The sequence below is a fragment of the Lampetra fluviatilis genome, chromosome 48, assembly GCF_964198595.1.
Source record: "Lampetra fluviatilis chromosome 48, kcLamFluv1.1, whole genome shotgun sequence".
Classification (NCBI taxonomy): Eukaryota; Metazoa; Chordata; class Hyperoartia; order Petromyzontiformes; family Petromyzontidae; genus Lampetra; species Lampetra fluviatilis.
In genome coordinates this window covers 3401926-3428251 of record NC_136322.1, presented here as the reverse complement: position 1 = coordinate 3428251, position 26326 = coordinate 3401926, and the positions used below count along the sequence as shown (strand labels likewise).

At 58.3% G+C, this 26326-nt stretch overlaps 5 protein-coding genes across 5 annotated transcripts in view; all 5 read left to right on the top strand.

The window, feature by feature from the left end:
- Positions 1-17936, top strand: part of LOC144948044 (histone H4 type VIII) — a 33538-nt gene extending 15602 nt beyond the window's left edge. The window contains exon 2 of the mRNA XM_078877472.1: positions 17925-17936. Within this exon, the coding sequence (XP_078733598.1) occupies positions 17925-17936 (12 nt within the window). The remainder of the gene's footprint in view (positions 1-17924) is intronic.
- Positions 17937-18474: 538 nt separating this feature from the next.
- LOC144948043 (histone H1-like) lies at positions 18475-19137 on the top strand. Its single transcript, XM_078877471.1, has one exon. The coding sequence runs from the start codon at positions 18475-18477 to the stop codon at positions 19135-19137; it is 663 nt and encodes a 220-aa protein (XP_078733597.1).
- A 1089-nt stretch (positions 19138-20226) lies between these two features.
- Positions 20227-20538, top strand: LOC144948180 (histone H4). Its single transcript, XM_078877611.1, has one exon. The coding sequence runs from the start codon at positions 20227-20229 to the stop codon at positions 20536-20538; it is 312 nt and encodes a 103-aa protein (XP_078733737.1).
- Positions 20539-20636: 98 nt separating this feature from the next.
- LOC144948042 (histone H2B type 3-B-like) lies at positions 20637-21813 on the top strand. The gene is made up of 2 exons (XM_078877470.1): positions 20637-20647; positions 21393-21813. The coding sequence occupies exons 1-2, from the start codon at positions 20637-20639 to the stop codon at positions 21811-21813; spliced, it is 432 nt and encodes a 143-aa protein (XP_078733596.1).
- An 843-nt stretch (positions 21814-22656) lies between these two features.
- LOC144948041 (histone H3) lies at positions 22657-23067 on the top strand. The gene has a single exon (XM_078877469.1). It carries the CDS (start codon positions 22657-22659, stop codon positions 23065-23067), a length of 411 nt encoding a protein of 136 aa, XP_078733595.1.
- The last annotated feature ends 3259 nt before the right edge of the window (positions 23068-26326 follow it).

The window sequence follows — 26326 nt, the reverse complement described above, 5'->3', positions numbered from 1 at the left end:
CACACTCGCGAATGCAGTGCACGCTAATACCACGTTCCAAAAACACCCAACAACACGGTTTTGTTACTACGCTCGAGATTTTATTAGCCCTTGCTAACCAACCGAGCCACCCGTGTGTGTGTGCGGGACAGCAAGGCGCTTCTAACCCACACTCTGGTGCCGTGTAGCCCTATTCTATGCTGCGCTCTCTGCTAAACCGCTTTCCTACTCGTCCTTACCCCGAACTAACCCTCTCCTACGGATCCTACCCTCCGCTCTGAGGTGTTGTAAGGCGCGCAACACGATACCGTCTGTAGTCCTTGGTGACCTTGCGGCGCTCAGATCGTCCTGCAGACAATCTAGCGGCTCGCCCGATGACTCCTTCGTCGCTGACCCCGTGTCCAAACTCCAGAAGAAGAGAGTTCCCTACTGCCCCTGCGTTTTCTTTTAAACTATTCACATCAAAGGCTAGGCGCCCCCGTCCCGACCGCCTTGGTCTCTCGACCAATCCTGAGCCTAGGATTTCCCGCTCTTTTGCGATCCCGCCGGCCTTTGAACTTTCGACCAATCAGTCGTCCCGGGTCCTGATCCCAGCTATCTGCCTTGCTGACCCGTGTTTGTGTTTGTATGCGTTTCTAACTGCGGGGCTCTCTGAGCTCGCCGTGGTCGTGCGATCTCAAATCCGCCCACGGCGCCGCAGTGTTACTTGGCCTGGGAAGGGTCCTGTCCAATTCCCTGGCCCTGAGAAACCGTGGGGTAACCCCCCTAGGGGGCCCTCGGGTGAAAACTCAGGGTAGGTGACCCGACCACGAGGCCCTACGTGGGTGCGGGTGCGTGTTTATGTGGGGGAGGTGATGGGGGGCAGTGCGGCGGTGGAAGCCGGGCGGCTCCCTGGCTCGGCCGAGCGGCCCCGTCGCTGTGGCACCACACTCGCCGTGGTCGTGCGATCTCAAATCCGCCCACGGCGCCGCAGTGTTACTTGGCCTGGGAAGGGTCCTGTCCAATTCCCTGGCCCTGAGAAACCGTGGGGTAACCCCCCTAGGGGGCCCTCGGGTGAAAACTCAGGGTAGGTGACCCGACCACGAGGCCCTACGTGGGTGCGGGTGCGTGTTTATGTGGGGGGGGGGGGGTGATGGGGGGCAGTGCGGCGGTGTGTGGGGGTCGCTAGCCCCCGAGATCCCTCCCTCGATAATACTAACGGCCGGACTAACATCATCAATCGCCCCCCCGCTGCTAAGCGAACCGCCGCTAGGCTCCTCACCCAGGGTGTGGGAGCCGTCACCCGAGGATTCCCCTCCACCGCGGGTCCGCGTAGCAGGCATGGATAACCACGCACGCGCACACCCACACACAGCTCTGCACGGCACTCACCCAACCCTGACCACTCACGTTAGGATCGCGCACCTGTGTTACACACGTCGTGAACGTGCGCGCACACACGCATACAGCTCCACACGCGATACCCACTCCTGCGCCGCTCTGCGCCGCGCTGGCCGCCCACGTTACGATCGCGCACCTTGGGCACGCCGATTACGCACGCCGAGAGCTTACGCAAGTAACGAGCGCACGCAAGCGGGGCACACGCCGACACGACGACTCGTCCCCTCCCCCACTCGCGCGTGCACGTCAACACAAATATCGTACAAGGACGATTCTCCTCTCACACGGCTGCGTAGTCACGCCAACACACCAAAAGTGCTCTCCCCGGGCGTTAACGCACACACCTCCGTACCCGCACAATCGTACAGAGACCACGGCCTTTATGCGTACAACGACCACACACTCGCGAATGCAGTGCACGCTAATACCACGTTCCAAAAACACCCAACAACACGGTTTTGTTACTACGCTCGAGATTTTATTAGCCCTTGCTAACCAACCGAGCCACCCGTGTGTGTGTGCGGGACAGCAAGGCGCTTCTAACCCACACTCTGGTGCCGTGTAGCCCTATTCTATGCTGCGCTCTCTGCTAAACCGCTTTCCTACTCGTCCTTACCCCGAACTAACCCTCTCCTACGGATCCTACCCTCCGCTCTGAGGTGTTGTAAGGCGCGCAACACGATACCGTCTGTAGTCCTTGGTGACCTTGCGGCGCTCAGATCGTCCTGCAGACAATCTAGCGGCTCGCCCGATGACTCCTTCGTCGCTGACCCCGTGTCCAAACTCCAGAAGAAGAGAGTCCCCTACTGCCCCTGCGTTTTCTTTTAAACTATTCACATCAAAGGCTAGGCGCCCCCGTCCCGACCGCCTTGGTCTCTCGACCAATCCTGAGCCTAGGATTTCCCGCTCTTTTGCGATCCCGCCGGCCTTTGAACTTTCGACCAATCAGTCGTCCCGGGTCCTGATCCCAGCTATCTGCCTTGCTGACCCGTGTTTGTGTTTGTATGCGTTTCTAACTGCGGGGCTCTCTGAGCTCGCCGTGGTCGTGCGATCTCAAATCCGCCCACGGCGCCGCAGTGTTATGTGGGGGTCGCTAGCCCCCGAGATCCCTCCCTCGATAATACTAACGGCCGGACTAACATCATCAATCGCCCCCCCGCTGCTAAGCGAACCGCCGCTAGGCTCCTCACCCAGGGTGTGGGAGCCGTCACCCGAGGGTTCCCCTCCACCGCGGGTCCGCGTAGCAGGCATGGATAACCACGCACGCGCACACCCACACACAGCTCTGCACGGCACTCACCCAACCCTGACCACTCACGTTAGGATCGCGCACCTGTGTTACACACGTCGTGAACGTGCGCGCACACACGCATACAGCTCCACACGCGATACCCACTCCTGCGCCGCTCTGCGCCGCGCTGGCCGCCCACGTTACGATCGCGCACCTTGGGCACGCCGATTACGCACGCCGAGAGCTTACGCAAGTAACGAGCGCACGCAAGCGGGGCACACGCCGACACGACGACTCGTCCCCTCCCCCACTCGCGCGTGCACGTCAACACAAATATCGTACAAGGACGATTCTCCTCTCACACGGCTGCGTAGTCACGCCAACACACCAAAAGTGCTCTCCCCGGGCGTTAACGCACACACCTCCGTACCCGCACAATCGTACAGAGACCACGGCCTTTATGCGTACAACGACCACACACTCGCGAATGCAGTGCACGCTAATACCACGTTCCAAAAACACCCAACAACACGGTTTTGTTACTACGCTCGAGATTTTATTAGCCCTTGCTAACCAACCGAGCCACCCGTGTGTGTGTGCGGGACAGCAAGGCGCTTCTAACCCACACTCTGGTGCCGTGTAGCCCTATTCTATGCTGCGCTCTCTGCTAAACCGCTTTCCTACTCGTCCTTACCCCGAACTAACCCTCTCCTACGGATCCTACCCTCCGCTCTGAGGTGTTGTAAGGCGCGCAACACGATACCGTCTGTAGTCCTTGGTGACCTTGCGGCGCTCAGATCGTCCTGCAGACAATCTAGCGGCTCGCCCGATGACTCCTTCGTCGCTGACCCCGTGTCCAAACTCCAGAAGAAGAGAGTTCCCTACTGCCCCTGCGTTTTCTTTTAAACTATTCACATCAAAGGCTAGGCGCCCCCGTCCCGACCGCCTTGGTCTCTCGACCAATCCTGAGCCTAGGATTTCCCGCTCTTTTGCGATCCCGCCGGCCTTTGAACTTTCGACCAATCAGTCGTCCCGGTTCCTGATCCCAGCTATCTGCCTTGCTGACCCGTGTTTGTGTTTGTATGCGTTTCTAACTGCGGGGCTCTCTGAGCTCGCCGTGGTCGTGCGATCTCAAATCCGCCCACGGCGCCGCAGTGTTACTTGGCCTGGGAAGGGTCCTGTCCAATTCCCTGGCCCTGAGAAACCGTGGGGTAACCCCCCTAGGGGGCCCTCGGGTGAAAACTCAGGGTAGGTGACCCGACCACGAGGCCCTACGTGGGTGCGGGTGCGTGTTTATGTGGGGGGGGTGATGGGGGGCAGTGCGGCGGTGGAAGCCGGGCGGCTCCCTGGCTCGGCCGAGCGGCCCCGTCGCTGTGGCACCACATAGCCCCCCGGGGTGCCAGTCCCCGTCCCGGGTTGACTGGAGCACCTCGCCTGGGTTGCCCCCACGAGGTATCGCCGCGGGGTCCGCGGGATTCGCCCGGCCCTTGTGGCTGGCCTCGGGGGTGGCGGCTCCGTCTCCTGGGGCTCCGGCGGTGGTCTCCTCCTCCATTCCAACGGCTCCCCTCGGTCTCTGGCACCTGCGGGCTGGGGAACAAACTCAGAGGCGGTGGGGTTTAAGGGTCGCCGTCCTCGTCGCCCCCGGCCCCGCCCGGGGCCCCTCGGAGCCCGGGGCTCCGTGGGGCCCATATACTGCGCGAGGCCCCCGGGCACGGGGGGTAGGGGGACCCCGGGGTTTCGGGGTACTTGGACGGCGGGGCTCCCCCCCTCGGGGGCTGCTCGCCACGGCTTCAGTCGGCGGATGTTGACCACCATCTCCCGGCCCCTCTCTCCTCCCTGAATCAGCACCGTCCATGGTGAGATCTGCCGTCTCACAATCCAGGGTCCTCGCCAGTAGGTGGTCAGCTTCCCCACCTGTCCGGCACCGACGCGGGGAGTGTACAGCCACACCTCGGAGCCCGCAGTGTAGAAGGGGGGCTCCATACGGGGTCGGGCGCCCTGCTCTTGCCGCTGGTGCGCGGCCTCTCCGTGCGGGTAGGCTCGGCCCCTGGCCCCTCGCAGGGTCTCCAGCAAGTGCTCCACGGGGTGGCTCCCTTCCTCCCGTTGCGGCGGAGGGACACCGAACAGCAGATCTGCGGGCAGGCGAGACTCGCGACCAAACATCATTAGGAACGGGGTCTGTCCTGTAGATGTGTGAACGGCGGTGGTGTAGGCGAACAGGGCATAGGGGAGGTGTTCGTCCCAGTCCTGTTGATTCGCGGCCGCCATGCGTTTAAGCTTCCCGGCCAGAGTCTGGTTCATCCTCTCTACCATCCCGTTCGCCTGGGGGTGATATGCCGTGGTTCGGTCCTTCTGGATCCCGAACTCTCGGCACAGCGCCTGGAATAGTTCGGCCTCGAATTCACTACCCTGGTCGGTAATGACTCGTTCGGGGATCCCGCACTTAAGTACGTAGTTTTCCACGAAGGCCCGGGCCACTACGAGGGCTGTTTTATCCGGGATAGCCACCGCCACGGGGTAGCGGGTGAAGTACTCCACCGCTACAAGAATATATCGGTTGCCCCGGTGGGATCGTGGAAAGGGCCCTTGCAGGTCGATTCCGACCAACTGATTCGTCCGACTGACTCGGAACGGCCTCAGGGGTACCTGGTACCTCGCCGGCTTTTGCCCACACTGCTGACAGGCCCGGCAGCCCTGCACCCAGGCGGCCACATCTTGCGCCAATTTAGGCCAGAGATACTGGCGACGCAGAGTCTCCCGGGTGCGCCGTTCCCCATCATGGCCCCCGAGCGGGTGGTCGTGTACCAGTCGTAGCAGCTGGGGTCGCACCTGGGCAGGAACACAGATACACCCCGGCTGGCCGGCCTCGGTTAACTCCCGTACCACTCCGTTCTGTACACACAACCGGGCATACAAACCGCTCCAGGGTCCTGGTAGGGCGCTCTTTTCCTCCCGCAGTGCCGCCTCCACTGCCGCCAGATCCGGATCTCGCTGCTGGGTCTGTCTCAGCTGCTCGTCGTTTAGGCCCGGGAAGGCACAGCCGACGTCCTCCTGGATCCGTCCGATCGGGTCCCGAGCCGCGGGTCCCGCGCTTGCCGGGCGGTCGACGGGATCCTCAGTGCCACCTGCGAGGGTCTCTGTGGCGCACACTGCACTCTCTCTCGGGGGGGGGAGTTTAGTTCCCGCGCGCTCCTTGGGTTCTGCTGCCTGGCGGCAGCGTCCCCCCGTGAAGCACGGGCAGGCGTCTCCCTCCCTCGTCTCAGCGCGCACCGCGGGCCGTCTTGACAAGGCGTCCGCGTTCGCGTGTGTCCGCCCCACTCGGTACTCGATCTGCAGGTTGTACTCCTGCAGCTGCGCCAGCCATCGAGCCATCTGCCCCCGCGGTTCCTTGAATGTAAGGAGGAACTGCAGTGCATAATGATCGGTGCGCACACGACATTTCCTGCCGTACAAGTACGGTCGGAACTGTTTACACGCGAAAATTACAGCATACAGTTCCTGACGGGTTACACAATAGTTCAGTTCGGCCCCGCTCAGGGTCCGACTGGCGTACGCGATGACCCGCTCCGTCCCACCCTGCACTTGCGACAGCACCGCGCCCAGCCCACTGCTGCAGGCGTCAGTGTCCAAAATAAAATCGGTGGTGAAATCTGGGAAAGCCAAGGTGGGGGTGTGGGTGAGGTGGTCTTTGAGTGTGGTGAAAGCCGTCTGGCAGGCCTCCGACCACTGATAGGGGTTCTTAGGGGAGGTGAGTTGGGTGAGGGGGCGTGCAATCTCACTGAATCCCTTTACAAATCGACGGTAATAAGTGGCGAGTCCCAAGAATGACCTGATCTCCGTCAGGTTCCTCGGCCGCGGCCAATCCACTACGGCACGCACCTTCTCGGGATCGGTGCTCACCCCTGCCTCGCTGACTCGGTGTCCGAGGTACCCCACCTCGCGTTGCGCAATGTAACACTTGCGTGGCTTGAGCTTGAGATGGGCTGCTCGCAGTCGCTGGAATACTTCCCGCAGCCTGGACCAGTGTTCGGACAGCGACCTACTGAACACTATTACGTCGTCCAGGTAAATCAGGCACTGTTCCCACTGCAAGCCCCGCATCACCAACTCCATCAACCGCTGGAACGTCGCGGGCGCGTTAGTGAGTCCGAACGGCAACACTCGAAACTCAAACAGGCCCATCGGGGTGGTGAATGCTGTTTTTGGCCGATCCTCCTCCGTCATCTCCACCTGCCAGTAACCGGACGCCAGATCGAGGGTGGAAAAATACCGCGCTCCTGCGAGACTGTCGAAGGTGTCGTCGATGCGTGGGATGGGAAAAGCGTCGCCGAGGGTGACTGCGTTCAATTTTCGGTAATCAACGCAGAACCGAGTCGATCCGTCCTTTTTCGTTACCAGTACCACCGGGGCAGACCAAGGGCTCGCGGAGGGCTGGATTATGTTATCGCGTAGCATATCCGTGACTGCCTCTTTGATCTGGGTCCGTTCAGGCGCGCCCACTCGGTATGCGGGGAGTTTGATGGGTCGGGCTGCACCTGTGTCAATTTGGTGCTTGTGTGGGGGTCGCTAGCCCCCGAGATCCCTCCCTCGATAATACTAACGGCCGGACTAACATCATCAATCGCCCCCCCGCTGCTAAGCGAACCGCCGCTAGGCTCCTCACCCAGGGTGTGGGAGCCGTCACCCGAGGGTTCCCCTCCACCGCGGGTCCGCGTAGCAGGCATGGATAACCACGCACGCGCACACCCACACACAGCTCTGCACGGCACTCACCCAACCCTGACCACTCACGTTAGGATCGCGCACCTGTGTTACACACGTCGTGAACGTGCGCGCACACACGCGTACAGCTCCACACGCGATACCCACTCCTGCGCCGCTCTGCGCTGCGCTGGCCGCCCACGTTACGATCGCGCACCTTGGGCACGCCGATTACGCACGCCGAGAGCTTACGCAAGTAACGAGCGCACGCAAGCGGGGCACACGCCGACACGACGACTCGTCCCCTCCCCCACTCGCGCGTGCACGTCAACACAAATATCGTACAAGGACGATTCTCCTCTCATTTTTCCACCCTCGATCTGGCGTCCGGTTACTGGCAGGTGGAGATGACGGAGGAGGATCGGCCAAAAACAGCATTCACCACCCCGATGGGCCTGTTTGAGTTTCGAGTGTTGCCGTTCGGACTCACTAACGCGCCCGCGACGTTCCAGCGGTTGATGGAGTTGGTGATGCGGGGCTTGCAGTGGGAACAGTGCCTGATTTACCTGGACGACGTAATAGTGTTCAGTAGGTCGCTGTCCGAACACTGGTCCAGGCTGCGGGAAGTATTCCAGCGACTGCGAGCAGCCCATCTCAAGCTCAAGCCACGCAAGTGTTACATTGCGCAACGCGAGGTGGGGTACCTCGGACACCGAGTCAGCGAGGCAGGGGTGAGCACCGATCCCGAGAAGGTGCGTGCCGTAGTGGATTGGCCGCGGCCGAGGAACCTGACGGAGATCAGGTCATTCTTGGGACTCGCCACTTATTACCGTCGATTTGTAAAGGGATTCAGTGAGATTGCACGCCCCCTCACCCAACTCACCTCCCCTAAGAACCCCTATCAGTGGTCGGAGGCCTGCCAGACGGCTTTCACCACACTCAAAGACCACCTCACCCACACCCCCACCTTGGCTTTCCCAGATTTCACCACCGATTTTATTTTGGACACTGACGCCTGCAGCAGTGGGCTGGGCGCGGTGCTGTCGCAAGTGCAGGGTGGGACGGAGCGGGTCATCGCGTACGCCAGTCGGACCCTGAGCGGGGCCGAACTGAACTATTGTGTAACCCGTCAGGAACTGTATGCTGTAATTTTCGCGTGTAAACAGTTCCGACCGTACTTGTACGGCAGGAAATGTCGTGTGCGCACCGATCATTATGCACTGCAGTTCCTCCTTACATTCAAGGAACCGCGGGGGCAGATGGCTCGATGGCTGGCGCAGCTGCAGGAGTACAACCTGCAGATCGAGTACCGAGTGGGGCGGACACACGCGAACGCGGACGCCTTGTCAAGACGGCCCGCGGTGCGCGCTGAGACGAGGGAGGGAGACGCCTGCCCGTGCTTCACGGGGGGACGCTGCCGCCAGGCAGCAGAACCCAAGGAGCGCGCGGGAACTAAACTCCCCCCCCCGAGAGAGAGTGCAGTGTGCGCCACAGAGACCCTCGCAGGTGGCACTGAGGATCCCGTCGACCGCCCGGCAAGCGCGGGACCCGCGGCTCGGGACCCGATCGGACGGATCCAGGAGGACGTCGGCTGTGCCTTCCCGGGCCTAAACGACGAGCAGCTGAGACAGACCCAGCAGCGAGATCCGGATCTGGCGGCAGTGGAGGCGGCACTGCGGGAGGAAAAGAGCGCCCTACCAGGACCCTGGAGCGGTTTGTATGCCCGGTTGTGTGTACAGAACGGAGTGGTACGGGAGTTAACCGAGGCCGGCCAGCCGGGGTGCATCTGTGTTCCTGCCCAGGTGCGACCCCAGCTGCTACGACTGGTACACGACCACCCGCTCGGGGGCCATGATGGGGAACGGCGCACCCGGGAGACTCTGCGTCGCCAGTATCTCTGGCCTAAATTGGCGCAAGATGTGGCCGCCTGGGTGCAGGGCTGCCGGGCCTGTCAGCAGTGTGGGCAAAAGCCGGCGAGGTACCAGGTACCCCTGAGGCCGTTCCGAGTCAGTCGGACGAATCAGTTGGTCGGAATCGACCTGCAAGGGCCCTTTCCACGATCCCACCGGGGCAACCGATATATTCTTGTAGCGGTGGAGTACTTCACCCGCTACCCCGTGGCGGTGGCTATCCCGGATAAAACAGCCCTCGTAGTGGCCCGGGCCTTCGTGGAAAACTACGTACTTAAGTGCGGGATCCCCGAACGAGTCATTACCGACCAGGGTAGTGAATTCGAGGCCGAACTATTCCAGGCGCTGTGCCGAGAGTTCGGGATCCAGAAGGACCGAACCACGGCATATCACCCCCAGGCGAACGGGATGGTAGAGAGGATGAACCAGACTCTGGCCGGGAAGCTTAAACGCATGGCGGCCGCGAATCAACAGGACTGGGACGAACACCTCCCCTATGCCCTGTTCGCCTACACCACCGCCGTTCACACATCTACAGGACAGACCCCGTTCCTAATGATGTTTGGTCGCGAGTCTCGCCTGCCCGCAGATCTGCTGTTCGGTGTCCCTCCGCCGCAACGGGAGGGAGGGAGCCACCCCGTGGAGCACTTGCTGGAGACCCTGCGAGGGGCCAGGGGCCGAGCCTACCCGCACGGAGAGGCCGCGCACCAGCGGCAAGAGCACGGCGCCCGACCCCGTATGGAGCCCCCCTTCTACACTGCGGGCTCCGAGGTGTGGCTGTACACTCCCCGCGTCGGTGCCGGACAGGTGGGGAAGCTGACCACCTACTGGCGAGGACCCTGGATTGTGAGACGGCAGATCTCACCATGGACGGTGCTGATTCAGGGAGGAGAGAGGGGCCGGGAGATGGTGGTCAACATCCGCCGACTGAAGCCGTGGCGAGCAGCCCCCGAGGGGGGGAGCCCCGCCGTCCAAGTACCCCGAAACCCCGGGGTCCCCCCACCCCCCGTGCCCGGGGGCCTCGCGCAGTATATGGGCCCCACGGAGCCCCGGGCTCCGAGGGGCCCCGGGCGGGGCCGGGGGCGACGAGGACGGCGACCCTTAAACCCCACCGCCTCTGAGTTTGTTCCCCAGCCCGCAGGTGCCAGAGACCGAGGGGAGCCGTTGGAATGGAGGAGGAGACCACCGCCGGAGCCCCAGGAGACGGAGCCGCCACCCCCGAGGCCAGCCACAAGGGCCGGGCGAATCCCGCGGACCCCGCGGCGATACCTCGTGGGGGCAACCCAGGCGAGGTGCTCCAGTCAACCCGGGACGGGGACTGGCACCCCGGGGGGCTATGTGGTGCCACAGCGACGGGGCCGCTCGGCCGAGCCAGGGAGCCGCCCGGCTTCCACCGCCGCACTGCCCCCCATCACCCCCCCCACATAAACACGCACCCGCACCCACGTAGGGCCTCGTGGTCGGGTCACCTACCCTGAGTTTTCACCCGAGGGCCCCCTAGGGGGGTTACCCCACGGTTTCTCAGGGCCAGGGAATTGGACAGGACCCTTCCCAGGCCAAGTAACACTGCGGCGCCGTGGGCGGATTTGAGATCGCACGACCACGGCGAGCTCAGAGAGCCCCGCAGTTAGAAACGCATACAAACACAAACACGGGTCAGCAAGGCAGATAGCTGGGATCAGGAACCGGGACGACTGATTGGTCGAAAGTTCAAAGGCCGGCGGGATCGCAAAAGAGCGGGAAATCCTAGGCTCAGGATTGGTCGAGAGACCAAGGCGGTCGGGACGGGGGCGCCTAGCCTTTGATGTGAATAGTTTAAAAGAAAACGCAGGGGCAGTAGGGAACTCTCTTCTTCTGGAGTTTGGACACGGGGTCAGCGACGAAGGAGTCATCGGGCGAGCCGCTAGATTGTCTGCAGGACGATCTGAGCGCCGCAAGGTCACCAAGGACTACAGACGGTATCGTGTTGCGCGCCTTACAACACCTCAGAGCGGAGAGTAGAATCCGTAGGAGAGGGTTAGTTCGGGGTAAGGACGAGTAGGAAAGCGGTTTAGCAAAGAGCGCAGCATAGAATAGGGCTACACGGCACCAGAGTGTGGGTTAGAAGCGCCTTGCTGGCCCGCACACACACACGGGTGGCACGGTTGGTTAGCAAGGGCTAATAAAATCTCGAGCGTAGTAACAAAACCGTGTTGTTGGGTGTTTTTGGAACGTGGTATTAGCGTGCACTGCATTCGCGAGTGTGTGGTCGATGTATGCATAAAGGCCGTGGTCTCTGTACGATTGTGCGGGTACGGAGGTGTGTGCGTTAACGCCCGGGGAGAGCACTTTTGTGTGTTGGCGTGACTACGCAGCCGTGTGAGAGGAGAATCGTCCTTGTACGATATTTGGGTTGACGTGCACGCGCGAGTGGGGGAGGGGACGAGTCGTCGTGTCGGCGTGTGCCCCGCTTGCGTGTGCTCGTTACTTGCGTAAGCTCTCGGCGTGCGTAATCGGCGTACTCCAGGTGCGCGATCGTAACGTGAGCGGCCAGCGCGGCGCAGAGCGGCGCAAGAGTGGGTGTCGCGTGGGGAGCTGCGTGTGTGTGCGTGCGACCACCCCGTGTGCGATACAGGTGCGCGATCATAACGCGAGTTGAGTTGGAGTGCGCGGAGCGGCGTGTGTGTGTGTGGGCGTGCGTACGTTCGCTCCGTGTGGGTTGCAGGCGCGCGATTAGGACAGGGAGGTATCGTAGTAGGGAGGGGCAGAATACTACTCGGTAATTAGCCATGCCGGCTACGCGGACCCGCGGGGGAGGGGAATCCTCGGGCGATGGTTCCCACGCCACGGGTGAGGAACCTAGCAGCGGGGGGGCGATTGATGATGCTAGCCCGGCCGTTAGCATTATCGAGGGAGGGATCTCGGGGGCTAGCGACCCCCACAGCAGCCCGACCCATCAAACTCCCCGCATACCGAGTGGGCGCGCCTGAACGGACCCAGATCAAAGAGGCAGTCACGGATATGCTACGCGATAACATAATCCAGCCCTCCGCGAGCCCTTGGTCTGCCCCGGTGGTACTGGTAACGAAAAAGGACGGATCGACTCGGTTCTGCGTTGATTACCGAAAATTGAACGCAGTCACCCTCGGCGACGCTTTTCCCATCCCACGCATCGACGACACCTTCGACAGTCTCGCAGGAGCGCGGTATTTTTCCACCCTCGATCTGGCGTCCGGTTACTGGCAGGTGGAGATGACGGAGGAGGATCGGCCAAAAACAGCATTCACCACCCCGATGGGCCTGTTTGAGTTTCGAGTGTTGCCGTTCGGACTCACTAACGCGCCCGCGACGTTCCAGCGGTTGATGGAGTTGGTGATGCGGGGCTTGCAGTGGGAACAGTGCCTGATTTACCTGGACGACGTAATAGTGTTCAGTAGGTCGCTGTCCGAACACTGGTCCAGGCTGCGGGAAGTATTCCAGCGACTGCGAGCAGCCCATCTCAAGCTCAAGCCACGTAAGTGTTACATTGCGCAACGCGAGGTGGGGTACCTCGGACACCGAGTCAGCGAGGCAGGGGTGAGCACCGATCCCGAGAAGGTGCGTGCCGTAGTGGATTGGCCGCGGCCGAGGAACCTGACGGAGATCAGGTCATTCTTGGGACTCGCCACTTATTACCGTCGATTTGTAAAGGGATTCAGTGAGATTGCACGCCCCCTCACCCAACTCACCTCCCCTAAGAACCCCTATCAGTGGTCGGAGGCCTGCCAGACGGCTTTCACCACACTCAAAGACCACCTCACCCACACCCCCACCTTGGCTTTCCCAGATTTCACCACCGATTTTATTTTGGACACTGACGCCTGCAGCAGTGGGCTGGGCGCGGTGCTGTCGCAAGTGCAGGGTGGGACGGAGCGGGTCATCGCGTACGCCAGTCGGACCCTGAGCGGGGCCGAACTGAACTATTGTGTAACCCGTCAGGAACTGTATGCTGTAATTTTCGCGTGTAAACAGTTCCGACCGTACTTGTACGGCAGGAAATGTCGTGTGCGCACCGATCATTATGCACTGCAGTTCCTCCTTACATTCAAGGAACCGCGGGGGCAGATGGCTCGATGGCTGGCGCAGCTGCAGGAGTACAACCTGCAGATCGAGTACCGAGTGGGGCGGACACACGCGAACGCGGACGCCTTGTCAAGACGGCCCGCGGTGCGCGCTGAGACGAGGGAGGGAGACGCCTGCCCGTGCTTCACGGGGGGACGCTGCCGCCAGGCAGCAGAACCCAAGGAGCGCGCGGGAACTAAACTCCCCCCCCCGAGAGAGAGTGCAGTGTGCGCCACAGAGACCCTCGCAGGTGGCACTGAGGATCCCGTCGACCGCCCGGCAAGCGCGGGACCCGCGGCTCGGGACCCGATCGGACGGATCCAGGAGGACGTCGGCTGTGCCTTCCCGGGCCTAAACGACGAGCAGCTGAGACAGACCCAGCAGCGAGATCCGGATCTGGCGGCAGTGGAGGCGGCACTGCGGGAGGAAAAGAGCGCCCTACCAGGACCCTGGAGCGGTTTGTATGCCCGGTTGTGTGTACAGAACGGAGTGGTACGGGAGTTAACCGAGGCCGGACAGCCGGGGTGCATCTGTGTTCCTGCCCAGGTGCGACCCCAGCTGCTACGACTGGTACACGACCACCCGCTCGGGGGCCATGATGGGGAACGGCGCACCCGGGAGACTCTGCGTCGCCAGTATCTCTGGCCTAAATTGGCGCAAGATGTGGCCGCCTGGGTGCAGGGCTGCCGGGCCTGTCAGCAGTGTGGGCAAAAGCCGGCGAGGTACCAGGTACCCCTGAGGCCGTTCCGAGTCAGTCGGACGAATCAGTTGGTCGGAATCGACCTGCAAGGGCCCTTTCCACGATCCCACCGGGGCAACCGATATATTCTTGTAGCGGTGGAGTACTTCACCCGCTACCCCGTGGCGGTGGCTATCCCGGATAAAACAGCCCTCGTAGTGGCCCGGGCCTTCGTGGAAAACTACGTACTTAAGTGCGGGATCCCCGAACGAGTCATTACCGACCAGGGTAGTGAATTCGAGGCCGAACTATTCCAGGCGCTGTGCCGAGAGTTCGGGATCCAGAAGGACCGAACCACGGCATATCACCCCCAGGCGAACGGGATGGTAGAGAGGATGAACCAGACTCTGGCCGGGAAGCTTAAACGCATGGCGGCCGCGAATCAACAGGACTGGGACGAACACCTCCCCTATGCCCTGTTCGCCTACACCACCGCCGTTCACACATCTACAGGACAGACCCCGTTCCTAATGATGTTTGGTCGCGAGTCTCGCCTGCCCGCAGATCTGCTGTTCGGTGTCCCTCCGCCGCAACGGGAGGGAGGGAGCCACCCCGTGGAGCACCTGCTGGAGACCCTGCGAGGGGCCAGGGGCCGAGCCTACCCGCACGGAGAGGCCGCGCACCAGCGGCAAGAGCACGGCGCCCGACCCCGTATGGAGCCCCCCTTCTACACTGCGGGCTCCGAGGTGTGGCTGTACACTCCCCGCGTCGGTGCCGGACAGGTGGGGAAGCTGACCACCTACTGGCGAGGACCCTGGATTGTGAGACGGCAGATCTCACCATGGATGGTGCTGATTCAGGGAGGAGAGAGGGGCCGGGAGATGGTGGTCAACATCCGCCGACTGAAGCCGTGGCGAGCAGCCCCCGAGGGGGGGAGCCCCGCCGTCCCAGTACCCCGAAACCCCGGGGTCCCCCCACCCCCCGTGCCCGGGGGCCTCGCGCAGTATATGGGCCCCACGGAGCCCCGGGCTCCGAGGGGCCCCGGGCGGGGCCGGGGGCGACGAGGACGGCGACCCTTAAACCCCACCGCCTCTGAGTTTGTCCCCCAGCCCGCAGGTGCCGGAGACCGAGGGGAGCCGTTGGAATGGAGGAGGAGACCACCGCCGGAGCCCCAGGAGACGGAGCCGCCACCCCCGAGGCCAGCCACAAGGGCCGGGCGAATCCCGCGGACCCCGCGGCGATACCTCGTGGGGGCAACCCAGGCGAGGTGCTCCAGTCAACCCGGGACGGGGACTGGCACCCCGGGGGGCTATGTGGTGCCACAGCGACGGGGCCGCTCGGCCGAGCCAGGGAGCCGCCCGGCTTCCACCGCCGCACTGCCCCCCATCACCCCCCCCACATAAACACGCACCCGCACCCACGTAGGGCCTCGTGGTCGGGTCACCTACCCTGAGTTTTCACCCGAGGGCCCCCTAGGGGGGTTACCCCACGGTTTCTCAGGGCCAGGGAATTGGACAGGACCCTTCCCAGGCCAAGTAACACTGCGGCGCCGTGGGCGGATTTGAGATCGCACGACCACGGCGAGCTCAGAGAGCCCCGCAGTTAGAAACGCATACAAACACAAACACGGGTCAGCAAGGCAGATAGCTGGGATCAGGACCCGGGACGACTGATTGGTCGAAAGTTCAAAGGCCGGCGGGATCGCAAAAGAGCGGGAAATCCTAGGCTCAGGATTGGTCGAGAGACCAAGGCGGTCGGGACGGGGGCGCCTAGCCTTTGATGTGAATAGTTTAAAAGAAAACGCAGGGGCAGTAGGGAACTCTCTTCTTCTGGAGTTTGGACACGGGGTCAGCGACGAAGGAGTCATCGGGCGAGCCGCTAGATTGTCTGCAGGACGATCTGAGCGCCGCAAGGTCACCAAGGACTACAGACGGTATCGTGTTGCGCGCCTTACAACACCTCAGAGCGGAGGGTAGGATGCGTAGGAGAGGGTTAGTTCGGGGTAAGGACGAGTAGGAAAGCGGTTTAGCAGAGAGCGAAGCATAGAATAGGGCTACACGGCACCAGAGTGTGGGTTAGAAGCGCCTTGCTGTCCCGCACACACACACGGGTGGCTCGGTTGGTTAGCAAGGGCTAATAAAATCTCGAGCGTAGTAACAAAACCGTGTTGTTGGGTGTTTTTGGAACGTGGTATTAGCGTGCACTGCATTCGCGAGTGTGTGGTCGTTGTACGCATAAAGGCCGCGGTCTCTGTACGATTGTGCGGGTACGGAGGTGTGTGCGTTAACGCCCGGGGAGAGCACTTTTGGTGTGTTGGCGTGACTACGCAGCCGTGTGAGAGGAGAATCGTCCTTGTACGATATTTGTGTTGACGTGCACGCGCGAGTGGGGGAGGGGACGAGTCGTCGTGTCGGCGTGTGCCCCGCTTGCGTGCGCTCGTTACTTGCGTAAGCTCTCGGCGTGCGTAATCGGCGTGCCCAAGGTGCGCGATCGTAACGTGGGCGGCCAGCGCGGCGCAGAGCGGCGCAGGAGTGGGTATCGCGTGTGGAGCTGTATGCGTGTGTGCGCGCACGTTCACGACGTGTGTAACACAGGTGCGCGATCCTAACGTGAGTGGTCAGGGTTGGGTGAGTGCCGTGCAGAGCTGTGTGTGGGTGTGCGCGTGCGTGGTTATCCATGCCTGCTACGCGGACCCGCGGTGGAGGGGAACCCTCGGGTGACGGCTCCCACACCCTGGGTGAGGAGCCTAGCGGCGGTACGCTTAGCAGCGGGGGGGCGATTGATGATGTTAGTCCGGCCGTTAGTATTATCGAGGGAGGGATCTCGGGGGCTAGCGACCCCCACAAAACATTTAAATTTAAAGCTTTTACATGAATCATTAAATCATTTAAATTAAAAATTAACTCACAGCGCCCTAAAGCATACAGCTAGGCCTAAAGCCTAGAACTAGGCCTCAATCTCTCCCTTCGTATCGTCCGATTAGGTGTAGCAACATCGCCCCCTACTGCAAACACTTGGCAGGACCCTACAAAAACCTTTTGACTCAGTGGGGCTTTCCTGGCTTAACAAGTGTAATAATACATTATGTTTATATTATTTGGTTATTCGTTCCTACCAGCCCACCCCGCAGGGTCCTGTTTAATAAGGACACCGTCGTCGAGTTGCCCTCGTCCCAAATTGCTCGCAATTAAACAAATGCTCTGCTCATTCCAGATACCCTTTATGTCTAATTTAGGAACGGTATTTGAGCAGCATTCCAACATTGCATCAATCATGGAACATGGTTTAGAATAAATTGGGATGCCTATTGGAAGAAAGAATCGTGTTTTTTAAAGAATAAAACTCGCTCTTTTTGAGCGGTCAGAAAAGGGATCAAATGAGCACATCAGCTCAGGGTTGTGGCCGGTGTTAGCTGATAGTAAGCAAAAAAGTACTGGTAAACGCTGGGGATGTCAACACTCGGTAAAGTATAATATTACTTGTCAAATAAGATGGTACAAATATGTGTAGTTAAATATTTTTTACATGGTTAATAACATCTTTCCAATGATTACTCATTCGTGTTACTTAGTGCAGTAAATACGTGTTACTTATTGCAGTAAAAACAACCCATCGGATGAACCATCCTGCGCTCCTAGAATATCAACTCTGTCGGTGCATTAAACGTAAGATTATATATTTTCTTTAAACATTCGACTGCAGAGTCACATGAGTTGAATTTGAGTGGTGATGATTGTGCACCGTGCCTCGATCTTGTTCAAGGCGCGCGACCCTTCTGCAGTGCGTGAGCTACTCACCTCTTGCCACGTAAAATGTTAAAATTTCTATTTAATGTCGGTTAATTTTGAGTAATTTTCTTCAGTTTGTTGTCCATCTGAAAATCCATATATTTATTCATTTCAAAGTTCGATTAAAACGTCCAGTTAAAAGTTCGGTGACAAGGGACTGTTGACATGGCGCGCAGTCCTCACCATAGCGCGAGAGGAGGAATCGCGAGCGCGCGAGGCAAAACTTAAATAGAAAATATTTCGTTGGAATTAAATATGTGTAGTCTGTTGAAGCATCTTGTCTTGCAAAAAATTCGAGTGCGTTTTAAATAGTGTTCATCAGTAACACTTTTGAAAACCGACAATCGTCATAGCATGCCCTGACCGAACAATGTCTCCCAAATGTTGGTTGTTCACTTGTTTTGAATTATAATTTATATCATGAGCATTGTCGTATATTGCATAAGTAACGTACATTAAAGAAGTGATCTTCGTGATAATGTATCAACTAGATGCATGTAAGTATGAACGTTACGGGAGTAATCGAGCCCAAAGGCAGGCGTGATAAACACAGTGAGTAAGGTGGCAACTCCCTCACCAGAGCTGAGTTCTGGATGATCTCAGCGACGTCCGCATTCAGTACGCCGCTTCTATAATAACCTCGGGCCTGGAGAACGCTCGATTTGAATTCGTGAGAGCGCTGATTTCGATTTCAAAGAGGCGAGGCGATAAAAGCGACGTCTTGAGATGGCGGAAACTGCTCCTGCTCAACCACCAGCTGCGGCTACTTCAGCGCCTAAAAGCCCCAAGAAGAAGCGCGCCGCTCCAAAGGCCAAGAAGGTCGGCCCCAGCGTGTCCGAGCTCATCCTCAAGGCTCTGGCCAGCAGCAAGGAGAGGAACGGCGTGTCTCTTCCTGCGCTCAAAAAGTCGCTTGCTGCCGGAGGATACGACGTGGAGAAGAACAATGCCCGCGTGAAGTTGGCCATCAAGAAGCTCGTGGCCAACGACGCCGTGGCGCAAGTGAAGGGCAGCGGCGCGTCTGGCTCTTTCAAACTCAACAAGGAAAAGGCTGCCGCAAAGGCGAAGCCCAAGTCGTCAACGGCAAAGCCCGCAGCTAAAAAGCCCGCGGCAGCCAAGAAGGTGAAGAAGCCCGCGGCAGCCAAGAAGACCGCGCCCAAGAAGTCTCCCAAGAAAGCAAAGAAGCCCGCGGTTGCCAAGGCGGCCAAGAGCCCCAAAAAGGTGAAGTTGGCTGTTAAGCCCAAGAAGGCGGCGAAGAGCCCAGCCAAGCCCAAGGCTGCGAAGCCCAAGGTCGCTAAGCCCAAGACCGTCAAGGCCAAGGCCGCCAAACCCAAGGTGGCCAAGCCCAAGAAGGCCGCGGCCAAGCCCAAGAAGACTGCGCCAAAGAAGTGAATCCGATCGGACGACGCTCGATTCACTCCACCTCAACGGCTCTTTTCAGAGCCACCCACTTAGTTAAAAAAGTGAACCAGATGCTGCTGCGCTTCCATTAGTTCATCGGTAACACATGACAGTGTATTACGTTGCTGTTGAATGCGTGCCATATTCTGTAAGTCAAACCCATTTACGGCGTGGCGATGGTTGCTCGCCTTGCCTCGGCCCTGATCAAGGAGCTCGACGCTTGGTGCAGTTCAATCGTGAGGATTTGTGTAGATTGGATAAGTTACGTACATTCGCCAAATTAACTATAACATTTTACCCACTCGATGTGTTTTAAGCATTGATGTGATGGGAGTAATCGAGCCCGAAAGCAGGGATCACAAACACAGGCGAGGCGGGTGGCAGCTCCCTCACTCGAACGGAGTGCAGAGTAATCTCAGCGACGTCCGAATTATGTGTTGCACCTCTTCATTCCGTCATCATGTTACTGGTGCCAAATATGGAATTTAGTCTAAAAAGGTATTGATTCCAGACAGCTTTACTCAATTTGCCTTCATTCGCTCGTTCTCGCCTTTTCACTTTGTTTTGTAAACATTGCGGTGCACCATCTAAACTTCTCTATTAAAATTAATTTCTATACGTAAATATCGCATTGTTTGCAATGTCTTTCTTACTTTGGGAGAACTAGTTGGTGACGTTCACTCAACTATTGTGTTGGAAGCCGTTTAGCTTCACACGATTATAAAGTTAGTTCATCTTGTTCACTTGAAAACAAGACCTTACACCGATTATTCACTCCACGTGCAATCTTGCAACAGATCGCGTTCCTCTCGCGTTCGCTGCGGGTGTGCCAATATCATTACAGAGTGCTTCGAAGAAGGGTCATTGCCCAAAACGTCGCATATTATACATGTCAAGGAAGTGTTATTGACGACAGTGGAGGGTTTTCTTCGTCACAGAGGTTAAAGGTCTAAGGTTTAAGGCGGAGCCATCGCGGAGGGCAGGGGTGGTCGGTGACGTCACCACGCTTCGGGTATAAAGGCGGCTGCTGCTGCAAGCTGAGCGCGCAGTCTCTCGCGAGCTTTGTCAGAAGTAGTCGGAATGTCTGGACGCGGTAAAGGCGGTAAGGGGCTCGGCAAGGGAGGCGCAAAACGCCATCGCAAGGTGCTGCGCGACAACATCCAGGGCATCACCAAGCCCGCCATCCGCCGCCTCGCTCGCCGCGGCGGTGTGAAGCGCATCTCGGGCCTCATCTACGAGGAGACCCGCGGCGTCCTGAAGGTCTTCCTTGAGAACGTCATCCGCGACGCCGTCACCTACACGGAGCACGCCAAGCGCAAGACCGTCACCGCCATGGACGTGGTCTACGCCCTCAAGCGCCAGGGCCGCACTCTCTACGGCTTCGGAGGCTGAGCGCCCATCTCTCGCACACTAAGCCAACCCAAAGGCTCTTTTCAGAGCCACCCACCTCTTCGAAACTGCTTGCGCCAGTGTTGCCAAACACTTTCTAAATGGAGCACATGTCCTGGGTTTTTGCGCGCCAATTCCTCGTGAGCGTGGTGGACGTTTGCTTGTTGAGTTGGCGAATCTTCATCTGCTTCCACATGAATGAAAGAAATCATGATATTCACGACACGTCACATTTAACAAGGCGTAATTCTTGAACGCGTTAATACAGTACCCATTTCTGGTATTTTTGCGTTAATTATTTCCAGCTGCAGCCGATTCCGATATTACGTGGAGCATTTGGCGCCACAATCTTACAGCACACTCGTCCTAATTGACGTAGCGTGCCGGAATGCTAATCTCCACCTGTACAGCACAACAGCGAAGTTATTTTTCTCCACCGATCGCTTGTATTTTTCCAAATTGCGTTCTTAAAACGCCCGTGCGCCGTATTAGACGAGTGGTGAAACAATCCCTCGTAAGAAACAAAAAAACCCACGCTCAAAACACAATATACTGTATTGGGTTTTCCAGTCATCCTTATTAAAACAAAGGCAATGGCCATGGCTGCAATTCACTAATATACATGTTTGGACATTACATTGTGTTATATTCACAAGTCCTTTTTGCAGTAAAAACGATATTAAAGTGAGCATCGCGTCCGCGTTTCTCATTGGAGGCTGATGGAGAGGGATGGTACTAAAAGAGCCACTCAGCAGCGCCGCGCACTACGATCCTCTGATTTGCATCTCGCCTCCTATAAAAGGAGCTCATCGCCCGACCGACATCCACATTCGCTTCCCGTCTGTTCTGACCTGAAGCTGCCTACAACGCGTCGACATGCCCGATCCTCCCGCATCAAAGAGCGCTGGGCCGGCCAAGGTTCCTGCTCCCAAGAAGGGCTCCAAGAAGGCTGTGACCAAGGCTACGCGCAAGGATGGCAAGAAGCGACGCCACCGCAGGAAGGAGAGCTACGCCATTTACATCTACAAGGTGATGAAGCAGGTGCACCCCGATACCGGCATCTCGTCCAAGGCAATGAGCATCATGAACTCGTTCGTCAACGACATCTTCGAGCGCATCGCTTCCGAGGCGTCCCGCCTGGCGCACTACAACAAGCGCTCCACCATCACTTCTCGGGAGATCCAGACCGCAGTGCGACTGCTGCTCCCCGGCGAGCTGGCCAAGCACGCCGTGTCGGAGGGCACCAAGGCCGTCACCAAGTACACAAGCTCCAAGTGAAGCCTCGACTCCACCATTAATTACAAAGGCTCTTTTCAGAGCCACCCACCTCTCCGAACCTGCTTGTACCAGTCCTAGCAGGAGTACAAAACGAAACTTCCAACAAAGCCCCGGTTCACGCGGGGACATTGTTCGCTCATTGAGTGAAGTGGAGAGATCGAACGCATTTTAACATGTTTCCACGTGAATAAAAGCGATAACAATATTCATGGCACATCATATTCACCAGCAGGCATTTCTTGGACTTGATTGTCCATTGATTTCATCTGCAGCCCATTCAGATATTACATTGGATATTTGGCGCCAAAACCTTGCAATGCAATATATTTAATTCGTGGTTGTATTTTCGGGCAGGAACTAACATTTTGCACGTGTACATATATGTAAAAGTAAGCGCCTAGCATGGATGACTCGTGCAGTATAATTGATCATCATCTCAATGCCAAGAGAATATATATCTATTCCTGTGATCACCTCTTTCCGACATTTTTACGTATTACTGTTTCCAATGAAGTGCAGTTTCTTCACACTTTATTTAGATCATGCAGAGCACTGTAAAGTTGTTTTCGGAAAGGTGTTTGCTTGAGAAAAGAACATCCGTTAAAGACATCGACGGCGCTCAAACGGTACTACTGCATCGTGATGCGGCATTCTGAAATGATCCAAACTGTGAACATTTTGTTGATTAAGAAGAGTTGACGACTCGAGATCATTGCACGCTGCCAACCAATCAGCACGCTCCCCTTCTTCGCACGTCACGACTCCGATGACCAGTGAGCGCGCGCTCTGGGCTACATAAGCCGCCTTCTCCCCGCCTGTGAGAATCTTTGCCCTCACCAAGCCATGGCTCGCACCAAGCAGACGGCTCGCAAGTCCACGGGCGGCAAGGCCCCCCGCAAGCAACTCGCCACCAAGGCGGCCCGAAAGAGCGCTCCGGCCACGGGCGGCGTCAAGAAGCCTCACCGCTACAGGCCCGGCACCGTCGCTCTGCGCGAGATCCGCCGCTACCAGAAGTCCACCGAGCTGCTCATCCGCAAACTGCCCTTCCAGCGCCTCGTCAGGGAGATCGCGCAGGACTTCAAGACCGACCTGCGCTTCCAGAGCTCCGCTGTCATGGCTCTGCAGGAGGCCAGCGAAGCGTACCTTGTCGCGCTCTTCGAGGACACCAACCTGTGCGCCATCCACGCCAAGCGCGTCACCATCATGCCCAAGGACATTCAGCTCGCCCGCCGCATTCGTGGCGAGCGCGCTTGAACGCCCAGCTCGGCCCTCAAAGCACAACACAAAGGCTCTTTTCAGAGCCACCACTTACTCATGAAAACGCTTCCATGTGTGTTCTTCAAAGTTCGGGTGCCGGAAACCTTCGTTTGCTGGTCACGGCTCTCACGAGTCGTCAGGCGTAAGCGACAATGAAGTTCATTTTCTATACCCCGCCGCTCATATTTTTCAACATCACACGTTGGTGTCGTATATAAGCGTTGTGAAACCATGCTTACATAATGTTCAACAAAAGGGTTATTTTGGTGAAATATATTAACTATTAAACCCAAAGAAATTGGTTTATGTTGTTTCAAGCCCGAGCTGATAAGAAGTTCACATTTTGCAAACTAAGAGACTGAATTATTCACGCACATATATTTTTAGGCATTGCCCGAACAGGCGGTTAAAGGAAAATATATATACACCGTATAGGCACGTGGGCGATCAATCACGAGCTCAAGGCTATCACAATGATTTCTTATAACCAATGCGGTCCCTCAAAATGATTATTATAATCAATAATACATTGATATTTGCGGAATCCGCTTATAAGTTTGACTTGCCAGCACGTGCCCATTAATTAACTCTATCATGCTTAAAACTTGAACCTATTAAGTACGTGTATCGCATTGTTTCATTCATAAGATGCGTGCCCGCATTAAAATATATATGTGTGGTGCCACAGCGACGGGGCCGCTCGGCCGAGCCAGGGAGCCGCCCGGCTTCCACCGCCGCACTGCCCCCCATCACCCCCCCCACATAAACACGCACCCGCACCCACGTAGGGCCTCGTGGTCGGGTCACCTACCCTGAGTTTTCACCCGAGGGCCCCCTAGGGGGGTTACCCCACGGTTTCTCAGGGCCAGGGAATTGGACAGGACCCTTCCCAGGCCAAGTAACACTGCGGCGCCGTGGGCGGATTTGAGATCGCACGACCACGGCGAGCTCAGAGAGCCCCGCAGTTAGAAACGCATACAAACACAAACACGGGTCAGCAAGGCAGATAGCTGGGATCAGGAACCGGGACGACTGATTGGTCGAAAGTTCAAAGGCCGGCGGGATCGCAAAAGAGCGGGAAATCCTAGGCTCAGGATTGGTCGAGAGACCAAGGCGGTCGGGACGGGGGCGCCTAGCCTTTGATGTGAATAGTTTAAAAGAAAACGCAGGGGCAGTAGGGAACTCTCTTCTTCTGGAGTTTGGACACGGGGTCAGCGACGAAGGAGTCATCGGGCGAGCCGCTAGATTGTCTGCAGGACGATCTGAGCGCCGCAAGGTCACCAAGGACTACAGACGGTATCGTGTTGCGCGCCTTACAACACCTCAGAGCGGAGGGTAGGATCCGTAGGAGAGGGTTAGTTCGGGGTAAGGACGAGTAGGAAAGCGGTTTAGCAGAGAGCGCAGCATAGAATAGGGCTACACGGCACCAGAGTGTGGGTTAGAAGCGCCTTGCTGTCCCGCACACACACACGGGTGGCTCGGTTGGTTAGCAAGGGCTAATAAAATCTCGAGCGTAGTAACAAAACCGTGTTGTTGGGTGTTTTTGGAACGTGGTATTAGCGTGCACTGCATTCGCGAGTGTGTGGTCGTTGTACGCATAAAGGCCGTGGTCTCTGTACGATTGTGCGGGTACGGAGGTGTGTGCGTTAACGCCCGGGGAGAGCACTTTTGGTGTGTTGGCGTGACTACGCAGCCGTGTGAGAGGAGAATCGTCCTTGTACGATATTTGTGTTGACGTGCACGCGCGAGTGGGGGAGGGGACGAGTCGTCGTGTCGGCGTGTGCCCCGCTTGCGTGCGCTCGTTACTTGCGTAAGCTCTCGGCGTGCGTAATCGGCGTGCCCAAGGTGCGCGATCGTAACGTGGGCGGCCAGCGCGGCGCAGAGCGGCGCAGGAGTGGGTATCGCGTGTGGAGCTGTATGCGTGTGTGCGCGCACGTTCACGACGTGTGTAACACAGGTGCGCGATCCTAACGTGAGTGGTCAGGGTTGGGTGAGTGCCGTGCAGAGCTGTGTGTGGGTGTGCGCGTGCGTGGTTATCCATGCCGGCTACGCGGACCCGCGGTGGAGGGGAACCCTCGGGTGACGGCTCCCACACCCTGGGTGAGGAGCCTAGCGGCGGTTCGCTTAGCAGCGGGGGGGCGATTGATGATGTTAGTCCGGCCGTTAGTATTATCGAGGGAGGGATCTCGGGGGCTAGCGACCCCCACAAATTGGTGTCGGAAGCGGTACGGACCCCCGCGTTACCTCACGCTAAAATAAGACTGATATTTACCGGCCGGGGGGCCCCTTCGTGGAAGGCATTCGCCCGCAATCTCTTAGGGGCCAAGGAAATTAATGGATGGACGGACGCGCAGGCAGTACGTCAACTTAATATGAATCTTGATGGGCGGGCAGCCGATTTTGTAGAAGCGTTACCCGCGAGCGCACAGACACAGCTAGAGGAGCTGATGCGCCGACTCGATCAGCGTTTTGGCACGCGTGACGAGGAGGAAGCAAAATCGGCCTTAGAGGCGCGCCGTCGCCAACCTGGCGAAGATCTCCGTGATTACGCCGAGGATGTGCGCGAGTTAACAAAGATCGCACGCCCGGGGTACGCAACTGAGGTTATTGAGGAACTGGCTGCCGAGAAAATCCAGCGGTACCTGTCTCGCACGGCGTGGTGGCAGCCAGACATGAGCTGCCCACGTCTTCCCTTTAACACCCTTGTCGAGCGCGCACGTAAGTGTGAAAGAATTCACAGCGAACGCGCGCAGCTCCGGGGGCTGGGACGAGAGTGCGCCATTGCGAGCCTGCTCTCGGAAGACGAGGAGGAGGAACAGGAGCTCGCGAGGACGGTAAGGGGCCGGGAAAGAGAACCTCCAGTGTCCCGCGAGACAACCCCGGGATGGGTTGCCGGTATACAAACGGGTATAAAGGATGTCTCCGGCGAGGTAACCCAGGAAGGTGACAGGGTAACCCAAGTAGACAACAAGGTAACCCAAGTACGGGCACACATGACTGCGCTGGAGACAATGGTAGAGACGGTCCAGGCCGAGGTAGGAGGATTAACTGGGAGGATAGCCCGACTAGAAGCAGAGTATGAGCAACAGCGCACGGGGGGAGGAGGGAGTGGGCAGAAAGTTCGCCACAGAGCCGCCACTCCTCCCAGGACGTGTTATGTGTGCGACCGTCGAGGGCATCTCATGAGGGACTGCCCTCAGCGCGCCCGTGCGAGGCCGATGCATAGGTCAAACACTAAGCCCCCCCTAGAGAGGGG